This window comes from Histomonas meleagridis (assembly GCF_020186115.1).
Source record: "Histomonas meleagridis strain 2922-C6/04-10x chromosome Unknown contig_78, whole genome shotgun sequence".
NCBI lineage: Eukaryota > Parabasalia > Tritrichomonadida > Dientamoebidae > Histomonas > Histomonas meleagridis.
Window position 1 is genome coordinate 151,256 of NW_027150916.1, and position 25,363 is coordinate 176,618.

General features: G+C 30.1%; 6 protein-coding genes across 6 annotated transcripts; 2 read left to right on the forward strand and 4 right to left on the reverse strand.

Annotated features, from left to right (window-relative positions):
- Positions 1 to 2,841: 2,841 nt before the first annotated feature.
- GO595_008875 (Myb-like DNA-binding domain containing protein) lies at positions 2,842 to 3,762 on the reverse strand (the record flags this gene model as incomplete). The annotated part of the gene is made up of 1 exon (XM_067922497.1): positions 2,842 to 3,762. The coding sequence occupies one exon, from the start codon at positions 3,760 to 3,762 to the stop codon at positions 2,842 to 2,844; it is 921 nt and encodes a 306-aa protein (XP_067770957.1).
- Positions 3,763 to 4,451: 689 nt separating this feature from the next.
- On the forward strand, positions 4,452 to 6,569 carry GO595_008876 (cell envelope biogenesis protein TolA; the record flags this gene model as incomplete). The annotated part of the gene is made up of 1 exon (XM_067922498.1): positions 4,452 to 6,569. One exon carries the CDS (start codon positions 4,452 to 4,454, stop codon positions 6,567 to 6,569), a length of 2,118 nt encoding a protein of 705 aa, XP_067770958.1.
- A 6,261-nt stretch (positions 6,570 to 12,830) lies between these two features.
- On the reverse strand, positions 12,831 to 14,714 carry GO595_008877 (metallo-beta-lactamase superfamily protein; the record flags this gene model as incomplete). The annotated part of the gene is made up of 1 exon (XM_067922499.1): positions 12,831 to 14,714. One exon carries the CDS (start codon positions 14,712 to 14,714, stop codon positions 12,831 to 12,833), a length of 1,884 nt encoding a protein of 627 aa, XP_067770959.1.
- Positions 14,715 to 15,407: 693 nt separating this feature from the next.
- Positions 15,408 to 16,694, reverse strand: GO595_008878 (AAA family ATPase; the record flags this gene model as incomplete). Its single annotated transcript, XM_067922501.1, has 1 exon — positions 15,408 to 16,694. The coding sequence occupies one exon, from the start codon at positions 16,692 to 16,694 to the stop codon at positions 15,408 to 15,410; it is 1,287 nt and encodes a 428-aa protein (XP_067770960.1).
- Positions 16,695 to 20,783: 4,089 nt separating this feature from the next.
- GO595_008879 (Translation initiation factor eIF-2B subunit beta) lies at positions 20,784 to 21,755 on the reverse strand (the record flags this gene model as incomplete). Its single annotated transcript, XM_067922502.1, has 1 exon — positions 20,784 to 21,755. The coding sequence occupies one exon, from the start codon at positions 21,753 to 21,755 to the stop codon at positions 20,784 to 20,786; it is 972 nt and encodes a 323-aa protein (XP_067770961.1).
- A 1,985-nt stretch (positions 21,756 to 23,740) lies between these two features.
- Positions 23,741 to 25,138, forward strand: GO595_008880 (Sec7 domain containing protein; the record flags this gene model as incomplete). Its single annotated transcript, XM_067922503.1, has 1 exon — positions 23,741 to 25,138. One exon carries the CDS (start codon positions 23,741 to 23,743, stop codon positions 25,136 to 25,138), a length of 1,398 nt encoding a protein of 465 aa, XP_067770962.1.
- Positions 25,139 to 25,363: the final 225 nt, after the last annotated feature.

Consider the following 25,363-nt stretch of genomic DNA (forward strand, 5'->3'; position numbering starts at 1 on the left):
TGTAATACAACATCGAACACAATTAATATTTGTTAAATTCTTCGATAAATGAATATATATTTTAGATAAAAATGGTATAATATGTACTTGAGCTTTTAATATGATTAATTCTAATTGATTAAAGATAATGTCTTTCTTGGATTCATGTTCAATGATATTAACAAATACATCAATAATGAAATCTAAATATGGTAATGAATTATTGGAATCTTTAATAAATATCGAACATAAACATGAAAATAAACTTGACGAATATTTGTTAAAATATTCTTTCAACGATTTTAATATAAAATCAGTAAAAAAGTTCATGGATTGTATCGATAATATTTGGATGTTATTCTCTTCATTATTATTCGGTTGAAAGGTAATACTTGATGCTCCGATTGTTCCTGTTAATTTTAATATCTCAATTGAAACTAATTTGGAACATTTCCTTGAACTAATTAATTGAATTAATGATGGTAACAATTCTGGAAATTGTATCAAATAATTAATTTCAGCTTCAGTTTCGATAACTATTTGTGTTAATGATTTTAATGCTGATATGTAAACAATATCTTCTTGTTGTAATTGTAAAAATGATTGAATATAAACAGGTATAACTTGAAATAAATAAGGTCTTAAATAAGGTGACAGTTTTTGTAATGTTTTGAATAAATTGACATCACATTTTGAAATCCACTTTGAATTTTCAATGTTGTAAATTCGTGTTAAAAAAATGTCATGCTCATCAATTTTCTTTGTGTATTCAACTGATGTAAAATCTCTATGAATGACTTTTCTTAAATCTAAATATTTCGATGTATTAATTTCTTGATTCGGTAATTCTTTAATAGGTTTGCCATGAGATAAAAACCAAATACAAAACCAAGTAATATTTGGTATTAATTGATTAGCAAATTTAACGAAATGTTTCACAATTAATGGTAATAATGAAGAAGATTTAGCAGATCTTGCAGGATTAATATTTGAAATATTCATAGATAAAAACGAATTAACAAATAATACAATGATAGGTACAGTATATAACGAATTAGATAAAGCTGCTTCTGATATTAATGGTATTGCTTTTCTTCTAATAGAAAATGATGGATCAGCAAGTAGTTGTGTAAGTTGAGTTGCTTTACCAATGAATGAACTTGCCTTTAATGTAATTAATGCACATAATCGAACATGTTTAGAATCATCAGTCATCGCTAAACGAACAAGTTCATCTATCGCTGAAGGATTAGAAAATTTATATAATACATTCGAAAATAAAATTCGAATTTTTTCATATGGAGAATATGCAAAATGTCGAAGCTTACTAAATAAATCATCGATTTTTTCAAATATTATTTGTTGGAATGTACAAAATATCATTAACGCAATTTTTTGTGTCTTGTAATCTGCTTGTGAATCAATTCCTTCATTGAAATATTTCATTAAACTATCACGGACTAATAATAATATATCAATACGCATTCGTAATGCATTTAAACTTTGTTTACATGGAATACCTATGAACATTTCTTTTGGTATATTAATTGTCGGATAATATTTAATTAATGTACATAATATAGAAAAGACTTTGTTTTTATGTTTTTGTTCTTTCGAAAATTTTAATATCATTTCAATGATTATATTAATTGGTAATTCTCGTTGATGAAATTCATTTATAAAATTCTCTAAAATAGAAAATAGTTTAAGTGATATATTTGGATCATCATTTAAATTGTTTACAATCGAATTAATTATTATATTAAGTTCTGAATCAGTAAATAAAGTTGAATATTTGTTCGATAAAAGGATCAAGAAATTATAAGTCTCAAGAGGAAGTTCACTCGGTAACGAATTCAATGAGTCGACAAGTTTTTCAATAAGAACATCAACTTGTGAATATGGGAAAAGTTGATACAATGTTTTAAGGATTAAAACTGGACCACGATTGGAATGTGGAGATTTGGAATTAAGAATACAAAAACAATCTATTCGTAAAGATTCGGCATATGATTCTTTTGTATTTGATGGCATTTGATTAATGTGAATTTCCATAACTGAGACCGCTGCATTTTGCATTTTGATGTCTGATGAGCAAATTGCATTCCATATTTCAGGTAGATAATTTAGTGTTATGGCAAATACATCAGTAGGTAAAATTTTCCCACATTCTTTGAGAATTGTAAGTCCACCAAATAAATGAAGATCCCTTTGGCTAACAGTAAAATATGATTTTGATGAATCTAAAATCTCACGTAAAAATGAATAATTATCTGGTGACTCTTCTGCAAGATAACGGATGCTAAAACTTGAAGCACGAATAACATCCCTGCTATTAGATGCTGTGAATTTTTTAACCATGGGAAAAAGTCTTTTGACATGATCATATGAACGACAGAAAAAATGTAAAACAGAAAAACCAAGAAGTGCTAGAAGTTGGCCACATACATCATCACTATTCTCAAGTTTCTTGATTTCATTTTCCCAAGAAGCAAATGTAGTTGAAATTTGTGATTCATTAAAATCTAATAAATATTGTCCTAATTGGGAAACATAATACTGACGCTTCTTTTTCCACTCATGACAACTATTGATTGGTTCTGAAAAAATTATTATCTGAAGATTTGCTGATGTAATTTGCGCCATCTATTGCTACGATAGGGCGCCCTGAAAGTTTGGGGTGCCTCAAAGCATTCTTAAGAATGGAAATATGTGATTACTAAATTTAAAAAATAAAAGAGAAAATTAATTCACTAATTTTGATTGATTAATGATCCTAAAAATTATGTACATAAATAGACTGTTGGGTAATTAAATAGAATGCAAATTGTTTATTGATTAAGAAAAGACATAATAATTAGATCATTTAAATGTATCTGAATCTCCAGATGATTTAAATGATGCCGGAGAAAAAAGACTTGTTGGAGAACTTATTCCAAATGATGGCGTTTTTAGAAATCCTGGAATAGGTGAAAGTGGAGTAAATAGACCAGGATCTCCACTTCCTGATCCTTTTTGTAAAGCAAATGGTGTAAATTGGAATGATGGAGACATTCCAGGAGATCCCTGAATGTCACTTTGTGGTATTGTTAATGGTGGTGGATTGATTCCTTTCTGTGGTTTTTCTTTGTTCTCATTTTGATCATCAATGTTAATGTTATCAATGCTGATATTATCAATGTCAATATTGGTTGGAGGAAGAATTTCTTCTTGCTGCTGGGTTATAATTGGAGGTGGTCTAACTCTGTGATCTATGTGATTTTTATGTTGTCTTTTAGATGTGTCTGGTAATACAAATTCATTACCAACCGAGTCAATTGAAATTCTTTTGGAAATTGAAGAGTTCCATCTGTTTTTAATGGCATTATCTGTTCTTCCAGGTATCATTTTGGAAATTGTTGACCATTTGCCGCCCATGGCTTTGTATTGCTGATATATAAAATTATCTTCTTCTTGTGTCCATGGACCCTTAGAAACATTTGGGTCTAAGTGGTTAAACCATCTTTCACGACATTGTTTTGGACTTCTGTGTGGTAAAAAAGATGTGATTTTTGGCCAGCTTCTTGGGCCATTTTTGGCTACATAACTTCTAATAACTTCATCTTCTTCAGGTGTAAAAGGTCCTTTTGTGATGGCAGGATCGAGACATTTTTCCCAGCGAGCTGCAACTTGTGAAGGTGTTCGCTGAGGAAGATGTTGGGCAATTAAATTCCATTGCTTTCCGTATTTTTGAACCAATTCTTTTAGAATATTGTCTTCATTTTCATCCCAATTCCTCCCCATTTCAGCAATAACGTTTTTAAATAGACGTTACACATTGTATACTTTACGAAAAATTCGTAATTTCCAAAATTATATTTATCAAGAAATTTTAGCACCAATTAAGATTTAGATATGTTATTGTTTCACACATCCAAAAGAGATTATCGTGCTTTAGTGTTTGTGATTAAAGATGTACTGTTTCGGAAAGATAATAATATTTTTTTGGAAAAAATCAAATGAATCGAAAATAATCGTTTGATGCACAATATCTGTCAAACTGCCGTATGCTGAATTTGGAGGTTCAATTTTTGGTTGGAAACAAAATTGAATCATTTATGCCTATCGTGTTTAGACATACCTTGAATTCAAATAAATATTCATCACCGACATAACCACGAATAATAACGAGAGAGCAATGAGATCGTGATACCAAATCATTGTTGATTGAATCATAGCAAACATGCAGAATAATTTTTTTATTAAATACATTCAATAGATCAGTTTTATAGAATCTTAAAAAATTAAATTTAAAATTCCTCAAGGCAGAAAACAATTTAATATGTTAAAGTTAGTAATTCATTTATTCTGAAAGGGTCGGAAATGAAGTTAATTCACTAAAGCATCCAAATGAAATGTTTTTTTAAATGTTTACACAAAAATTGCTAAAACAGGCACCCCGACACCCAACGGTTTTACCAAGAAAAAAAATTATGAGAAGAAACAAAACAAACCAAAGACAAAAAGATGTTGGCATGAAATTCGATGAAGACGAACTTGAAGCTGAGCTAAATGCATTAATGATGAATGGTGATGACGATGATGATGATAATGATGAAGGAGGTAACGAATTTGATGGTGAAGATGATGATTTGGCAGCGCTTGAAAGAGAACTTGAAGCTGAAGAGAAAAGAGAAAAGCTAGCGCAAAAGCAAAAACAACAAGTACCACCTCAACCAAAGCAATCTCCCCAACCACAAGCTCACTCACCTCAAGTAAATCAAGCGCCTAAGCAAGTACCTCCACAACCACAACCACCTAAGCAAGTATCTCCACAACAACCACTTAAACAAGCTCCAGCACCAAAACAACAATCACCAAAGCCTCAACCTCCCACAAATCCAACCCCAATCCAACCAAAACCAGCGCAACCTCAAAAGCCTCAACCACATCCACCAAATCCAACACCTGCTCAACCAAAACCGACTCAATCTCCAAAAGCTCAACCCCAACAACCAAAGCCATCTCAACCCGCAAGTGTTCACCCAGCTCAAGCGAAGCCATCACAGCCACAGCAACCAAAGCCACAACAACCACAACAACAAAAGCCACAACAACCACAACAACAAAAGCCTTCACAGCCACAAAACGCGCAGCCAAAGGCCGCTCCAAAGAAGGCCGCTCCAGCTCCTCCTAAGGATTACATCACAAACGAATCTCCGATCACATCAGAATATGACAATCTATTTTCCACATTTGCCGACAGCTACTACACGTTCATTCATTCGCCTGAATCACGCGCTTCCATGTTCACTCAGCTTGAGCGCCTTCTTCCGTCCATCATTGCAGGACCCGGCTCCGCGTCGCCCAAACCACAGAACATCGCGCAGCCAAAGCTCACGTCGAAATCGCATCGCAAATACTCCGAATTCCTCAAGCAGTCGATCTGCTGTGCGCAAGACACCACCGCGCTCTCACAAGTCATCTCTAAGATCCAAGAACAAGTCGATCATTTAACCAAAGAAGCGCAGCTCTTTCTACGTTACAAAGACAAAGTCGGTGCTCAATTCATTGCGCAAGAGATCAAATTATTGAATTCGTCAAAACAGCGTATCAAAGAAGAGCCATATTACATCAACGACATCTTTCAATACCAAGCGTTGGATATCAACTCGAACATCAAGCAAGGATGCATGTTAATCAGCATCAAAGAAGCGCAAAACTTTGTGATCAATGAGCCGTTCTCTGTTTCATTGTTCTTGCCAATCACGGAGGGAAAGATCAGCAAAGTATCGACGCCGCAAATGAAAGGTCCGAATTGTAACTTCAACTTTTCGGTGCAGACGGAGCCGGTCAACGTAATGAGCAAAGAAGTCATAGTACGTATTGGTAAGCAGCCCGCAGTTGTCGCTGTGTTTGCAGGCAACAACAAAGAGCCTATTGCGAAGTCAGGTTTGTTACTTGCGCAATTACTTAAGAAGCGAATCATCACGAAGGCTGTTTCGTTTAAAGAGATTCCTGGCGCGTCGTTAAATATCCAAATCGAAATGGATAAGCCGATTACGACTTTGGAGAAGAAACTCGTCGAATATCCAGTGATTGTTGCGCCTTCGATACGATTTAATGAAGAGCAAAAGAAACAAACAGGTGCGAAAGCAACGAAAGCTCAGAATATGAACCCGGCTATGAAAAGAGCGTTGGATGAAGCCGATAAAGCTAAAGATAAGCCGCAGCTAAAGAAACAACAAGCGCCAATAAGAAATATTTACGTAATGACTGACGAAGAAATGCAAATGTTTTGGGGAATTTCAGTGTTGGAGTTTTTGAAAGGTGCGACCGAATATGCTCTGAATGCGGCTAAGGAAAGAGGGGTGCCCCCGCAGAAAGGGGTGCCCGAAATGAACGCGGCGGTTATTAAGAAACAAGAAAAATTACAAAATGATATCCAAAATGGTGTTATATCTATCGACCAATTTATAAATAGTTTGATGGAAGCTATTAAAAGAGAAAAAGATCGGTTGCCAAGTATACCAGAGATTTATAAAAATGAACATTTAGGATTCATCCAAATGATGATGAATGATTTGGAATCCTTTAAAGATGATGAGTAAAAACTTTTATTTTTTGATTGAATGAAATCAATTAATTGATTTTATAAAAAATGTAAATACATAATTTTGTTAATATTAAACATCTTTAATATTAAATCTTTTTAATTAATATAAATATCAGAAGATAAGTTTGGTAAATTTGGTTTTGATTCCAAAAAAAGCTTTTTGCGTGGTCACTTTTATGAGCACAAAAATAACGATAGGTATCGTTGCTTGAAAGATACTTTTTCAGTCCAAACCGTAATATCGCACTCGAAATCCTTATATCGGAATTCACAAGGTTTATTAGATTAAAGTTTTCATTAAGAGCAATGTCGATCTTCGCCAAATCTAAACGAAAAGGGCTTCCAAAAAAGCTCCATAAGGCATTAGTTGAATTTGAACACCAACCAAATCAAAAACATTCAAAAGAAATCTTGAATTTGATTAATGGAATTAATGATTCAATGATTAAAGAAGAATTTCAAAGTGAAAATTTAACAGAAGTAGTTAATAATAAGATTTACCGTGATGATACTGTGGATTTGTTAATTCGTCTAATGCCTTTCTTTGACCAACAAATCCTTAATGCTATATCAACATTACTTCAAACAACAATAAGAGAATTTCCTGATTCATCACTTCCAACTTTTCTTATGAATAACAAAGCATGTTTTGATAAACTTGTCAGTTATTTTGATCAACCTGTTGCAAATACAGCGCATATTCTAATTCGAACATGCTTAAAGCATCGTCCTTTTGCTATTTATTTATATGAATGTGGATTTGTTGGGTCATTTATACAATATCTTTCAGGTGATAATTTTGATAAATTATCTACAGCTTTTACAACTTATGATGCTCTTTTAAATACTTATCAGGATAGTGCCGCTGAATATATGATGAATAATTGGGAGATATTTTCAATCCAATTTAAGCAACTTCTTTCATCTCCGAATTATCTTGTCCAACTCAATTTTTTGCCAATTCTTTCAACATTTATCACATCCGATCCGTGCAGAAGCCTCTTCTTTATGTACTTAGATGACATAGAGAATCTTCAATTAATAATGATGTTGTTGAAATCAACCTCAAAGAAAGTTCAATACAGGGCATATACCTTGTTCAAATTGTTCGTTCTTAACCCAAGGAGATCTCAAAGCGTTATATCTGCACTCAAGAAAAATAAAACAAGATTAGTGAAGTTTTTGAAAGATCTCGCATTGGATGACTCAGACCCAGAATTTGAAGAAGAAAAGCAACAGGTGATTTCAATTATCGAGCACCTTCGCTAAGAATTTCTTTCATGTAAAAATTTATTAAAAAAATAAAATTTGACTTATGAGAACGTTTATTTTGAATGCTATCGTTTTAATAAATTGTGATGTTGTAAACACGATAGACTTATCGTATGGTGAATTGACCTTATTTCAATAGTTAACGGTGATATCGGTTTCATTTTTTGAACGTGATTATAACCGATCGAAAAGTGCTACTTATTTTTTACTACCAGTTTATTTTGTTTGGAGTACTCCAAGAGTGGATGCTGCATATGCATTGCATGGACTGTAGCACATTGACATACCCTTAAAGCAATGAAGGAGAGCACATGGTAAAAACGCTTTATTCTCAGTTCGAAAGATACTTTATTAAAATATTAATTTTTTTTGGAATACCATACACCTCCAAAATTTGTTGTTCGCTGAAAGCTCTTATTAGGAGGCTCATCCCAAAGCATTAGACCATTAATACAGCATACCAAGCTCTTTATTTATAAATGAAAACCCTATGATTCGATGATTTGTTTTGACTTTTTAAAGAGTTTACTCAACCCAAAAATCTTCGAGAATAAACTATTGAATTACTTTCAAAAGTAATCTTACAATTTTTTATGCATAATTCAATTTTGAATAAGCAATCAAAATAAATTTTATTATCAAATTATTTTAGTCCCAGTACAGTGGGCAATCTCTTGTCAGCACTCTCTCAATTCACTGTTGATCTTAGTGGACTATCACATGTAAATTTAGATTTTGGGACTTTGATGGGTGGACTACATATGACTATTACCTTTAAATCAAGTAATAGCGATGTATCAGAATCCGTACCTTTTATTATGATGAGTTATGATGCTATCTTTGAAAATCATCTTAAATTTAACACATATGTTTCACCGCTTTATTCCACGTCCAATATAAAAGGCGGATTTAGTGCAAATAATTTCATCACATCGAATGCAAATCATTTGAATAATGCACAAATCAATGCAACAAATAGAATATACACATCAACTTCTAATAACATCACCTTTAATGGAAATAATTCCATTACTGTACATGAAACGAATGGGGATGACTTCTTATTACCAAACGATGTCCAACTTATGTTTAATCCATATGTATATTCACCAACTAAAATTGTGATGAATCTTCAAGATGGTGTAACACAGCCAAAGTCATTGATATTGTATTTAGAAGAATATGGAACTTTGTACACGCATCAAATATCTCCAAAATACTTTGATTTTAGATTCTTTGATCAAAATCATTACCAAAGAAATGCGACACTTGGATTTGATTTTGTCGGTAATTGGGAAAATGTACAAAACTTTAAATTGGATATTCGCATTACTGATGAAAATAAGGAATATCTTGACTTGAGTGGAATTCCAAAAAATATTAACTATACGGTCGGAAATAAATTATTTGACGTGAATCCTGGCTCAAGTAGTGATGGAATTAAAATTGGTAATATGAAATCTTATGCTATTGTTGCATTCGTAATGGCATTCATGACTTTCCTAATTTAATAAATTTTGAGGTGAAGTCATCTTAGTACGATAGGATGTAATTCAAAAAGTTTATCTTTTGTTTGTTACTTTTTGGTAAAGATCATTCAAAAATTGTCAAAGTATAGCTGATTATGTTGAAAATTAATTAATTCTATTGCAAAAAAAAATTCATATAAATAGTAAAATAAAAAAAATTTATTTATTAACATTCATCTCTTTGAATAGTTATTTGAGATTTTAGTGATGAATTTTAGTTTTGTAACTTTTCATTAATTAAGTATCACATTTTTTTTGTTTGCATACATAAGTGCCGTTTTAAATAATTTAAATCAATTCCAAGTACAGTATTGAAATTTTATATTATTAAAATAAATATTAAATAAAATTAAATAACATCTTTAGCATCGATATCAATTCCTTTTTGCATAAGAAGTAATTCGACTATTTCTTTGTACTTGTATTTAGAAGCCACAATAAGCGCTGTTCGAAATTATGTGAATAAACTCCAAATATTTTCATAAAATATCAAATTATTAAAATAAACACTATATGAGACAAAACAAATATTTTTGGCATTTAGATCAATACCTTCTTGTTCAAGAAGTAATTTAACTATTTCAATGTTACCATGACGTGATGCATCAATTAGAGCTGTTCTACATAATTTAAATATATTCCAAATATTATTTTTAAATATAAAATTATTAAAACATATTTTAAACAATATGTATTAACATCTTTATTATTAATATCAATTCCTTTTTGTTCGAGGAGTATTTTAACAATATCAATGCTATTATAAAGAGATGCATATTGTAATGCTGTATCGAATATTATTAAAAAATTCCATAAATTTTTAAGAAACCCAAAAACTATAAAGAAAATGTTAAATTATATTATTAAATATCTTTAGCATTAATATCAACTCCATTCTCAATAAGAAGTTTAAAAATATTTGTATAACCTTTTTCAGCTATATGCATAAGATTTGTTTCACGGATATAAATTATATTCCAAACATTACTTTAAAACATCAAAATTTTAAAACAAAATCTATGTAATAAATATAAACATTTTTATGGTTAATATCAAAGTTTTTACTTTCTAAAAATAATTTAACAATTTCACTTTTACTTTTATCACATGCAATTTCAAATAATGATTTAAATATGACAAATAAACCCCAAAAATTTTATGAAAACAAAAAACATTTGATATAAAATTTATTTTTAACATAAAGATCGATTCCTTTTTGTTTAAGAAGAATTTTAATAATTTCAGTAAAACCTTCTTCGACTGCAATTATAATTGGAGTTCCATAAACCAAAAACAAACTTTAAATAATATTACGAAACTTTGTATTTGTTCTATAAATACTTGGAAAATTAATATCAAATTTATATTTATCAATTAGATAATTTACAAGTTCATAATTTCCAGATTTGATTGCTGAAAATAAATAATCTTTTTTCAAATTACTTTGATTTTCTTGAAGAAAATACTCTGTAAGAAAAAGATTTCCTGTACTAACTGTCAGTTTAATTGGTTCAATATATATAATTTTCTTAAATAAGATTTGTAAAATATCATAATTACTATAAACAATACAATCACCAACCAAATTAAATGGGATATGTCCTTCAATTTTCTCTTCGTAAAGATATTTAAAGATATCATTTCGATGAAATTCAATTGCTGCTTTATATGCACCTTTAAATGACGAATGATTTTTTTCGCATATATGAATGATTTCTAAGTTTCCACCTGCAACTGCATATTTGCCTGTGTTTTCTATATTAGCATCATTCATAAGTAAATATTTGAAACATTTTACTGATCCAAAAAATGCTGCATAATCAATTAATGAAATATCTTCTTGATTAACAAATGAGCATCTTTCATAAAGTGATGGTTTAATTATTTGATCAAAATCGAAATTTGCTTGTGATGATATTTCTTGAAGTTTTTCGATTTCATCATTTCGAATTATTTTTGCAATTTCATTTGGATTAACTCCTTCTTTAATTAATTGTTTATGAAGTTTCCAATCATCTTTTGAAAGTTCATCAATGTTTTCCATAAAGTTATCATAAAAAGACTCATTTTTCATAGTATGCAAGTTTTTTTAGATAAACAATGTCCAAATATCAAAGATTGCTTTTTGAGATTAATAAAATCATCTGAATTCGGATCATAAGTTTTATAAAGAAGAAAAAAGGATTCTTGTGTTTTTAACCCCATTAGAAATTTGGTGAAAATTGTTATTATTTTTTGCTTTTTCGTAGTGATTTCTTCTTCTTTCTTTTCAACTAATGTCATAAAAGAAAGATAATGATCAAACTTCTTGTTATTCGATACGAAAGCATAGTAAACTAAGCGACATAGTTCTAAATTGAAAGAGTATATATAATTAAAATCAATAAGGGAAACTGTGGATTTAAATCGGCATTTTTTACAGGACACTTTTAAATAATCCACTTAATTTCACTATGAGTATTTAGAAGTAATACATTACAAATTAACTAAAATTCATTATTTCTAAAAAATAAATGAACTCATCACACTTTGTAGGTATCAATTTAATAAATCGGCTTTTTGTTCTCTTCACATGCATCATGTTTGCAATACCAATATTAACCCCATTTTTTTAGGGTGGATCAAACGAAAGCTTTGCCAACGCAATATTGTATACTTTATATCGATTCAAAAAGTTGTTTCCGATTGAAAATTTTTGTTTGACCAAATAATAATATCTTTATTAAAATTATCATTTAATTAAATAATTTCTTTAATTTTAAATATCTTAAAACACTAAGATTTAAATACTGCTTCTTATATAAATCTGTAAGTAAAAGATTTGACCAAATCTTTCCTTTTTTCGTATTTATTTTCATGTATTTTGTAAAACAAAAATAGTTCAGCTGAGACCAAGGAGTACTTTATTTGTAAATTGTTCTCATGTCGAATTTTCCTCTGTTTATTTTGCCATGGCACCGTAACCACAGTCAATTTGTCAATGGCCGATTAAGTATTCAAATATTATGTGGATTGTAAAAAAAAATCGAAATTATTATGGATGAAGGAGATTCGTCATCCGAAAGCAGTTTGCCTAATCATTCCTTAACAGAAGGGAAAATGATTGTTAGCCAACCATCTGAATATGATTCATGCCTTGCAAGTTTTCCAATAGTTAAAATCGATAATATTCCGCAGCCTTCTTCATTCCACATAAATGAAGATCAAATCATCGACCATAGTATTGATCCAGAATTAACTGCCTATCCAAATACATGTAATAACCCAACAATTTCAACAACAATGCTTGACCATAAAAATGACCCAAGTTTTTTTCGGAAGCTATTTTGTTGCAAAGACATACATTAAGGATATATTTACTAATGTTTATGTAACAATTCTTGTATTACATTGTTTATCAATAAAATGCGCTCTCGCTTTTTCAACTTATATATTTGTGTTTAAATGACAAAAAATTATCTTTTTGACTTCGGAAACGTTTCCCATTTTGGATATTGATCAAATAAGTTCAAGATTTCGATTTGTTTTCCAGAAATGCTCATCAACACCACATCATCGCCAGCAGCTCCCGTTGTATATACAGGGTCAGTTGTCATTCCTAATGTCGGGATATCTCTTATTGCATATGTTATTGGATGATTAATAGTTTTTTCCATATATATATTTTCTCTTCCTAAAATTGATTCTTCTTTTGGTAAGAATTCGGGCGCTGAAGGGAAACTACAGATTACAAACACTTGCATCTTTTGCTGTGCAGCGAGGTACATATAAATTTCATGAGAATCTTCAGTCATTGATCCATGGTGAGGCTCAAATACGAGAAGAGAGTGTTCCAAACTTAACATTTCATTAATATAATTTCGATATATTTTAAGATCTTTCGAATTAATCGATTTCGATATAGCAAATTTTTTAAGATATTCTTCAGCTAAATTTAAAACGTTTTCTTTTAATTTCCTGTTTCGAATAGTTTTTACATTATTTGCTATAAAACATAACAAGTTTTCAAAATCATCTTTGTGTGCAAGATTATTATCAAGTATAGGAATATCAATGTTCAGACGCGATAAAACATTACCTTCAGCATCACCTGTGAATAAGACTTTAACATCTTTATAAAACATAGTGATCACAAGGGTATTTTGATTTTGGTTCTCATTTTGAAGCTTTTCAGGACGACTTCTTCCCCATAACTTGAATCGTATATCACCAAGAAGAATAAGTTCACGAGATTGATATTCACGACCAACAAATTCGATACGATCATTACATTTCATTTTCTTTCTAAGAAGAGTTGACACATCTCCACTCCAATTCTCTTCACATCCTCCAAAGTAATACATAGTTTTCATGAAGTTATTTGGGAAAAATTTAAGAAGTTCACTGAGAAGAGAGAAATGATCAGTATGTGAGTGTGTGATGAATACAGCTTCAACTTCGAAATCATTTGTAAAAAGACAATTGAGTACATGTTTTTGACGTTGACGTTCAGCAGAAATAAATTTATTTTTGGTTTGTATAATATGGTCAATGATGAATTCTTCATCTTTTAGTTCTTTATCTTTAATCTCTAAGAAGAAATCACCAACTTCTTTACTTTTGAAGCAAGTTCTACATAAATGGTATACACGCTTGAATGTATCAGGAGGTTCCGCGCGCCATTTTGTACTAAATGGCTTCATGACTTTGCCTGGACATTTCTTAAATTCATTATAAACTGTAATAAGTTTATCACATTCAGCAGCACCATTTAAATAATGATTATTAACTTCTTTGAATGTGCTTGTTAAATGTGAATGAAAACTTTCACCACAATCAATAATAACACCTTTGGTTCCACGACGAAGAACAATAAAATTCGCCTGACCAGTGTTAAATGCAAAACTATAAATTTTTTCGGTCTTGTAATAGATAAGACCTAAATCATATGCCTGATATACGTGTGAATGGTAAAGGTCATTACAGACACTTTCAACATAAGGTGAAAGAACGCTAAGTGTGCTTAAATCATTGTTTCTTTGTGCAATTTGAAATGTTTCGTATGAAATTTTGGAGCCTTTTTGTAAAAGAGTGTAAACAAGTTCGCTGTTTCTTTGTTTACATGCCCAATCAATTACTGAAATCGATTCACCATCTGTATCAATCATGCGAAAATTGGGATCGGCCTCTCCTTTGCTTATTTGTTCAACAAGGGATAAAGCGACTTGCTGACAATGCATTTTGTTGGCATTTCTAAAATCATAACGAGGGGTATTCGGATTAACATTTTCTCTGATTAACTTCTTACTAACATAAGAACTCAAGTCCCCTGTGTATGTGTTAACAATATCTGTTTGCATTTATATGTGAAAAGATTTTCAGATATTTTTAATTTATTTGCCACCAAAAAAAATAATATACTAATGAAAAATTAATTGAAACCGATTTTTTACACAAAAATTCTTTGAAGACCAATAAAAAATGTTTATGCACTTTTGTTTTCTTCTGTTGTAATAATTAAACATATATAGTAAAACACTTGGTTAGATGTTAAATTAGGTAACTCAATGTATGTAAAAAAATGGTTGGTTAGATATATATTTTTTTTTATAAATTTAAAACAGAATTCAAACAAAAATTTAATAAAAATTTATAAAAATGATTATTTTATATAACTTCCTTAATATGAGATAAGATTTTTTTAAAAACAGATCAACCATAGAGAGACTAGAGATTTACTAAATTTATTGTTATTCCAAGCCAATTTCGAATACACATGGGAAATTGAGTTCATGATCATGAACATGAAATTTTCGGTTTATTGAATTGAACAAAAACTTTTTAGGATTGTTTGATGTAATTATATCATCACTAACATTATAACTTAAATCAAACCCCCTGGCGTGTATCCTTTTAATGGTTTCAACAAATTTTGTTGTTGCACTTGGGCTGGAAAAAACGATTTGTTGCTGTAGCTGAGTGTCACCAAACTTGTTACAAAAAATCCGAAAATCCAAACAGCAATTCAAAAGCCATTTATATAATAAGATAAATCACAACCAATTATTTTTATTTGAAAATTTTTCTGTTGCTCTCTTTCTCTCGCTAACTCTTTCTTTACCTTTTTTGAAGTATTCTAACGATACTTCTTGTTCATCTTTTTGTAATGCCTGCAAAGCTGAAAATCTGAAAAACGAATTGACTTCAGCACATGTATAACCCTCAGTCATGTCGGCAAGCATTTCGCAAGACACATCTTTCGATACTGGAGTTTTTTCCATGAACAATTTGAACATGCAGATTCGATCTTCTTTTGTTGGATTACCAACCTCAATTAATTTGTCGAACCTTCCGACTCTAATTAATGCCGAATCAATTAAATCAGGTGCATTTGTAGTAGCGATCATTAATACTCGATCATGTTTTGTAATTCCATCAATTTCGTTTAATAGCGTCGATAAAACCCTTCCTCCGACAGCGCTTTCATCATTTCTTTTGGCCCCAATTGCATCAATATCTTCGATTACAATTGCGCATGGTGAAAAGAATCGCGCAGCAGTAAAGGCATCGCGTATAGACTTCTCACTGTCGCCTAGGTATCGTGAAAAGATTTTGTCAAACTCAAGGATAAAAAAAGGCACTTCAAATTCTTCGCAAAGTGATCTTATGATTAATGATTTTCCATTTCCTGATGGCCCATGAAGTAGAATTCCACTATATTGAAGCATTGATTGAGCAGATGAATCATTACCTAAAGTTATGTTTAAAAATAGTCTTATTTCATCAACGACACTTTTATAACCGCCGATTTTCTGAGCAATTGAGGTGTGACGAAGCATTAACGGTTTCTCGGAGGTTGCTATGGTTTTGACGATAGAAATAAATTTCTGATTTTCAAATGGAACGATAGAAGGAACAAGTTGACAAAGACTTCGTAGTTCTCCTTGTGTGACTCCAGATGTTTCTTTGACAATGAAATCAATGTTTTCATTGGAAAGGTCCATGTTGGCACAAAGTTCGTTAATTATGCTCCTTCTTTCATTATGTGTTAATGCATTGATATGAAGAGAAGTTTGGAAAAATGGTTGTATGACATACGGTAGTGAATATGGAGGAACTCTAGATGTTGCAATGACAAGTACTGGTTTATCAGCAAGAGTTGAAAGTTTATCAGAAAGATAAACAGCGCCTTGTTTAGAGAGGATACATATGTCATCTATGAGAAGGATCCCATCTTCCATTGATAGAATTGAATCGATATATTCGCTTTTGCCTGTTTCATAATCAGATATCATTCGAAGAAGATCGAGACGCATGCACCCCTCAACATGATGCTCCATATATTTGACTAAGTGGCTTTTTCCAGAGCCATTTCCCCCAACAATTAATATTTCTTTTGATGAAATAATTGAACGATTTTTAGCCATACGAATTATTCTATTGGAAATGTGTGGACTTGTTGGTAAACTGGTGATTTCATCTATTTTTATTTTGTCATATTTAGAAAAAATTGTTGAACTTGAAACAAATCCAGTTTCTATCGAATTAATATGGCGTGAAATTATTCTTCCGTGAAAATTGAAGAAAACATCTGTGTTTGGTATTATTGGTAAACCAATCATAGCTTCTTTATATTTTGGATTTATCAAAAGTCTTGATACTGATGTCAATGGATCAATAAATTTTAGATCAACATCAACAAATTGGCCTATTGGTAATGCCTTGTTAATAAAGGCTGTCTTGGATTCTATATCATTTGAAAAAATGCAATAAGTTGCTATTTTCTGTGAGTCATTTTTTAGCACTGCGACATTATAAGCACCACATGGTTCCACTTGTGCAATCTGTATAAAGTATGGTGGTATTTCTTGGGAATGCTCGCAGCTGAATTGTAAATTCAGAATTTGGATATGTTTGTGACATGTGATACGAAATTTAATTAATTGCCATAACATTTATAGATACACCGCATGAATGTTATTACACATTTTCTTTTTTCATTTGCTATCAAATGTTACAAAAAATACAGTGACAAAAATATTTTCATTGCAAAATAATTTCATGACAAAATAATGGTTATTAATATTTTTTTACAAAAAATAATCAAATATCATATTTTATTCTTTTAATTTTTTTAATTTTATTGTTAAAATTTTCAATTTTATGCTCTATTTTTGAGTAAGAATTAATTTTTCTTCGAAGAACAAAAAATCTTTACATATCAATATTAATAATTGTAAAGTAATTTTAAAAATTATTTAATATTTGTTGTGAAGTTAATTATTATAAATCATTTTGCAGTATTAATAATTTTTAATATTTTTTAAGTTATTATATGTTACCTCTAATTGAACTTTTGACTTAATAGTTGGTGTTGCAATATTTTTGTCGAACGACTTTTAACCTTTTAACACAAAGAAACTGAAGTAAACTGCTTCCAAACAGCAACTTAATGCTTTTCTGTAACAAATATAATTTTACCTAAAAGCACAATAAAATTCATTGTTAACCTTTACATAAAATTTTTATTTGAATTGTTATCATATGAAAAAATCGACAACAAATGAAAATAAGATTGAAGCCTGTTTTCAATCTTTAAACAATATAGAGAACAAAATAAAAAATGAGGGAAATAATATGGAAAAAAAATTCACACAAAATCCACGAAATAATCTCGATTCATATCAAAAGGCAATTTCAAATATGTACGATGAGCTTAGAGATGAAATTACAAAATTTTCTTTGATGTTTTCTAAAACTCTCAAGGACCAAATTGACAAAATTGATAATTTAAACAAAAAATTAAATGATTTCGGAGGAAATTTTGATACATTTGTTCAAAATACACATCAAATGTTTTCAGATTCTATATTCCAACCTATGACTGAGATGCAAATATATTATCAGCCAAGTCCTGCATTTTATGAAAATGATTCTATTTATAATGAGATGAAACTTGGTTCTCCTATTGTTATTCAAACAACTCATACAAAATATACGCAAAACCAACTTGTTCGGAAAGTTAAAAATGATGATAGTTTTGATCCAGATTTTTTTGATGTGGAGAAATCATTTGGACCTTCAAAAGAAAAGGATATTTTTCATGGAAAACCAGTAAGTGTAAAAATTCCTGAAATTGTAAAGCTCAAGAAAAAGAAAAAGTAAATGAAACATTTTTATATCAATTTTTTATGTGTATAAATTCATTTGTTCAATCATTAACATTACCTAAATTTCTTAAATAGGATTTTTATGGTAATTGTGATGAATTGTTGGCTTTGTTCTTTGCTTTATCATCAATTTCTTTTTGCTTAAGTAATTCCTCTATTTCATTATTAGCGGCGTAAGTAATTGCTGGATAAAATAAATTGAACAAATTCCAAATATTTTTAAGATTTTCTAAATTAATAAAATAAATTCTAATTAATATAAATAAATAGTTTCAATATAAATATCAATATCATCTTGTTCGAGAAGTAATTTAACTACGTCGGTGTGACCATTCAAAGACGCACAAATAAGTGCTGTTTCAAGTATTACTAACATACATTAAATAAAATTTCAAAATATAAAATCATTAAAATGAATCCCAAATAAAATATTTTAATATTTTTGGCATTAATATCGGTTCCTTTATGTGCAAGAAGTAATTTAACGATTTCTGTGTGACCTTTTAAAGCTGAAATAATAAGTGCTGTATCATATATTTCAAATATATTTCAAATATTATTTAGAAATATAAAATATTTAAAACAAGCATGATTTACAATAAAAGAACATTTTCTCTATTATTAACATCAATTCCTTTTTGATCAAGAAGCAATTTAACTATTTCTTTATTATCTTTTCTCGATGCAATCATAAGTGCCGTTTGAAATATATTAAATAATTTCCAAAAATTATTTTGAAATTTTAAATTATGAAAATAAACATTAAATAAAACAAATAAAAATTCTTTGCATTGATATCTATACCTTTTTGTTCAAGAAGTAATTTAACCATATTTACATATCCATTTCTTATTGCAAAAATAAGTGGCGTTTCAAATAATGTGAATAATTACAATGTTTTATTATTAAACATCAAATAGCTAAAATTTTTTCCATAAAAAATAAATAAATATTTTCATTTATATCAATTCCTTTTTCATCAATAAGGAATTGAACAAGTTCTGTGTTTAGCGATTGAATGGAGAAAAATATTATGTCTTCAGGAACTTTATTATTTTTAAGAAAATACTTAACGAGATATAAATTTCCGTTTCTTGCTAATTCATAAATAATATTATAATCAGGATGATCAATTCTCATTCCATTTTCAATCAAAAATGTAAATATTTCATAATTATGATATAAAACACATTTTTCCCCATAATATTCTAATTCATATATTTTTGCTAATTTATTTTCATAAATATATTTAAAGATATTATTTTGATGGAATTCAATTGCTGTTTCATATGCATATTTAAATGATGAATGATTTTGTTCACATAAATGAATTATCTCTAAATTTCCACTTGCAACTGCATATTTACCTGTGTTTTCTATATTAGCACCATTCATAAGTAAATATTTAAAACATTGAACTGATCCAAAAAATGCTGCATAATCAATTAATGATACACCCCACCTATTAATAAAATCATATCTTTCATAAAGTGATGGTTCAATTGTTTGATTAAAATCGAAATTTGCTTGAGATGATATTTCTTGAAGTTTTTCTATTTCATCATTCCGAATTATTATAGCAATTTCATTCGGATTATGTCCTTCTTTAATTAGTCTTTTATGAAGTTCTCTATCATTCTTTTTGAGTTCTTTATAATTTTTAATGATTTTATCTAATTTTGTTTGATATTTTTCTCCTTTGATATATAATGTTTGAATAAATTTTATCTTTTTATTTTTAATTATTTCTTGTTGAGCTAAACCATTCTCGATAATGTCTTCAAGAAGATGATATGATTCTTGCGTTTGTTTGTTTAGAAGAAAATTTATGAATACAGATAAAATTTTTGAATTATTATTTTCAATTCTTTCTATTTCTTGTATAAAATTTAAATATAAGTTAGAATCATTCATTCTCAAGACATATAACGTGTATACTATTTGGCTAACAAGTAAATTAAAAGAGAGTGGGTGAACACTATAATTTTCAATTATTGAATTCGCTGATTTAATGATATTTTCTTCATTTAAGCTAAAAATTGTATTTTTAATAGATTGAACTAATTCCCATTCATTCAGATGTTGGGTCATCATTGCAAGACAACTTACGATAAACCGTAAAAATCGGTTTTCCATGGAATACATGTCGATGTATTCAAAAGTGGGAATAAACCATTCAAATTGTCTCAAAAAATGACAAATCTTTGTTGAAATGGCAAAATGAAATTACATGAAAAACTCTGTTTAAAATTTATATTTTTATTCATTCTGTGAGTAAAAGTTTTGAACAAGAGAAAACGTTTCATGAGGATCATGTGGCCCATCTTCGCTCACGAGCATCGTTACCAAAGAATGCGATGAAAAACATTCTCCATCCGGATTTATAATTCCAACTGTTTGTGATATTGTATCATCTTGTGGAACAACATCATTCGGAGACGCCAAATACGTGAATGATTCTTTAGGCTTTTTAAATCTGTCAGCGAGCTTACACTTCCAATAAAGGACAACAAATGGCTTCGAATAATACTTGGCTGCAAGTGCAACAGCTTTAACAAGATTTGTTGTTAATAGTGTCCCATCTGCAAAAACTGCCCGAACTGGACAAATAACAGTGGTAATCCGAGGCATAAGCGCAAAAACGGCTGAATCTGGTATTGTAATACAGTTAATATTCTTATTTCGAAGACGTTTCGCCATGGTAATTCCATCATATGATGGAGCATGTTCTGGTAAAATGACATGAAACTTGCGTCCCTTGACAACAGCTCTCTCAAAAAAGGCTTCAACTGAGGCTGATGTTCCAACTGTCATTATGATATCTCCATCATGAATTATTGACATGGAATATTTTGCAATGCATTTGGAAAGTAAGGGAATCTCATCAAGCATCCGATCAATGCTATCAAGTAGGTCGACCTTGAGTGAATTCTCTGTTGATGTAAAACTGTTTTTTTTATTTTCAACTGGTGCCGCAAAAAATTCAAGGAGACTTAGAGAATTTGATCTCCTTACATCAAATATTTGATCAAAGTTATAAAATGGCACTGACTTGTTCAATATTTCATTCAATGAAGAAATAACTTTTCTGCAAAAATTACCAACAATAATATCGAAACTGATTGAATTTTGGAGACGCTTGGCGACAGTGTTTAGATTTTGCTCAATTTGATTTGATGTTTTTGATTCTTCAACACATTCTTTAAGAATGCGAAGAGTTTCCTCTGCCATCCTCATGGAACTAAAATCGAGGCGCCTGGCAACTGAAAGTTCAAATTCAGAAATTTTTCTTTGTAAAGTCTGTGATAAAGAACCTCCTATCATTACTTCGATTTGGTTGGAGGTATTTTTCAATTAAGTAAAGGTCATTCCGCATTCAAAATACAAAACCTTTTCAATATTGTGTTTTTTAAACGATATCGTTCATGACCAAAACGATAGAATTTTGATTACTTAATTTGAATTCACACGAGATCGTGGAGGCATCCAGAAGATTGAAATTGATGGATATCAAAGCATATTTTATTAGGTTTCTCGATTCATATTAAGTAAGAATTATTACTAATGTTGTCCAAATAATTACATAATATATTTGCTCTTATTGTTTAGTTGAATCTGGTTGATTAAAAATCCTTCATATTTAAAATTAGATATTTGTAAAAAATGAATATTTTATTCATGAAAGGATTCACTTTAGAAATACAAAGAATACATAAATTTTAATATAATTTATATTTGGGATCGTATAAAGTGAAAATAATTATAAAAAAAAACATTTTTATTTTAAATATGTTTCATAAATTTAACACCAAACATATAATCATTAATTTATTTTTTATACACATTCATAATCTTCTTCTTACATAATAGAATGATGCATTAAGAATTATTTCATCTTAAATAATGAATAAAATCTATTCAAAACAGAGAACGTTCATTTATCAAAAAGTCAAATGATTATTAAATCTCTGTCTCACCGAAAAACGCTGAAAAGGCTTGCCTCGCAAGAATTTTCCTTTCAAAATTAAATAGCCCTTTACTTTTCACTGCCCACAAATTACTTGATTTTAAATAACACCGTGTCATGTGACTTCATGAATCCATATCATTTTTATATTAAACCATGATTATATCCAATTATCTAGCACAAGAAACGACAATCAAGTTATCAGATATAAAATATATCTTTGCATCAGCAATATGTTATGGCACATACAGAATATTTATGAACAAATACTTTCTCACTCCTTTATCAAAATTTGTTGCTGAAAAAAATAGGAATAAGTTTATTCATCGTGGCTTCGATTGTATTCATTATATTATATGTGGAATGGTTGGCATCTTATCATTTCTTCAAAGACCATATTCGCATTGTGCTTTTTTCTTTGGGGATTGCCAAAAATATAATATTTGCACCGGCGAATTTGTTTGTAGCGTATTTCAAAAGATTTATATTTTTTTATTTGCTTCTTATTACATAAGTGATGTATTCTGGATTCATACAACAAAAGACATTTTCATTATGTGTATTCACCATACAATAACATTGTCAATGACTATAATATGTATATTGGCAGCTCGCCCAGTAGCTGGAATATCAACTATGGTACTTCATGATTTCGTAGACATTTTTTTATATACAGGAAAAATTGCAACTTACTTTAACATGAAGAAAATTGGCGATACGTCATTGATTATTTTTGCAATTTCTTTCTTTTATTTAAGATTGGTTAACCTATTAATAATTTTGGTCTTAGTTATTGTGGATAAAACAGAACAACCACATCATAAGATTTTGTATATTATAGGAAGAACAATGGTAATAATATTATATGGATGTCATTTGATTTGGGGATCTCAAATCATAAAAGCAATTATCAATGTTTTTAAAGGTGATAAAATACGTGACATAAGATCTGATGAAGGAGTTAAAAAAGAATAAATAGGACCTACGGTAGAGTTCCTTCTTTTGGGTATGAAGTAAAATTTTTAATATAAATTATTATTTGACTTTTTTTCAACGATCACTTCTATTTGCCACTTTTTGCAATTTCAATTAAATACGATCACAAACGACCAAGAGGGAGGTTTTTCAACAGAAAAAAAAGGAAATTCTTAACTTTACAAAGGATCACTATCAACGTTCACCGTTAATTTTTATGAAAAAGTGGAATCAGCGGCTTGTAAAAAATTGCTTCTTCAAGGGAGCAAACTAAATGAATTCAGAAGAAGATAACAACCAAAATTCTCATAATGAAAACCACGAAAATACTGAACCTGAAATATCAAAAACAAAAGAAGAATCAGAAAAGAATAATTCTGAAATTTCAAATAATTTACCACCTCTCCCAGACGAAAAGCAAACAACAGATGAAGCTCATGGGAAAAGACATGTCCGAAGGAAAGTAACAATTTGTAGAACAGTTCGAGTTGTAAAATATCACTATGTTCGCAAACCAAAGAAACAAGTAAGTTTATCCAGTATAGATTTACCACAAACATATAACCCCCCACTTAGGAATCGTTCATCTACTGTTAATCCCATAAAACGTTCTGCGAATACAGAACCATGTCTTCAACTCACCAAATCAAAATCCAAATCAGAATTCGATCTTATAGAACTAAACCATGCTATTGACGAAGAGGACAAACGTGTAGAAGCCATCTATCAATTTAATTCTAATCCCAAGAAAAATATCAATAAATTATGTGAATATTATAAAAAGCCTGCCACTCCAGAAAACATTGCTGAACTTCTCCATACTGTACCAGGGCTTTTAGGTGAACAAATTGGGAACTATTTAACCACAGTTGATAATCAAGATATTCTTTTAGCATATCTAAAGCGCTTAGATCTTCACACTGACATTGTAGAAGCCATGCGGCGAGCTCTTAGTAGCACTCTCTATCTTCCAGGGGAATCCCAACGAATTGATCAATTTGTCCAAACGTTCTCCAACTGTTACTTCACAGTTAATCCACACACGTACTCCAACCCCGAGATTCCGTACATATTATCCTTTGCGTTAATTATGCTCAACTCAGATCTTCATAATCCTAATGTTCAACATCGGATGACATGTCAACAATTTATCAACAACATCAAGAACTCCTATAAAATCATGAACGAGGTCTGTGATGAAGACCTAACAACAATGTATGATTCGCTTAAACGAAATCCATTTCATTTTTCGGTGAAGTCGAATTCGTTTTTAGCGATGTCCGCTCCGAAGAACAACGGCACATTAAAACTGAAGACGGACAAAATCTTTTCGAAGTGGAAAAAGTATTATTTTGTTTTAGTGAACTCGTCGTTGTATTTCTTCAAAGATAATTCGCAAGAAAGTAAAGACGACCCTTTGGGATCAATACAGCTGACAGAAGTCGAAATTTTGGAGTCGCATCGAAAGAACGTAGAGTTCATAATCAGAACGGTGGAGGACAAGCAGATGCAGTTCGTGTCCTTCGACAAGAAGAAGACGCCGCAGATAATGAAGGACATAAGGATGGTCTTCTTGAAGGCAAAGAACAAGGACGAGAGGGAGAAATGGATAACGTGGCTAAGGAGGTCAGTGTCGTCTCCAAGCATACAGAGAGAAGAGGCAGCGAAGTAATTTGTTTGTACAAAATGAATAAATTGTTGTGATAAAATTATTTGACATAAAAAATGTTTAAATTTAAATTCCATTTTTTAAATATTTTGCTCGAAATTTCATATAGAATTAGATTCGGTGAAATTGGAATACTTGAAGAATTCATTTTAATCAAGCAATTTTTGAAAGATGTTCATATTTATTAATGAAAAAACAGTTACATTAATTGGTTATGCAGCTTTTTTT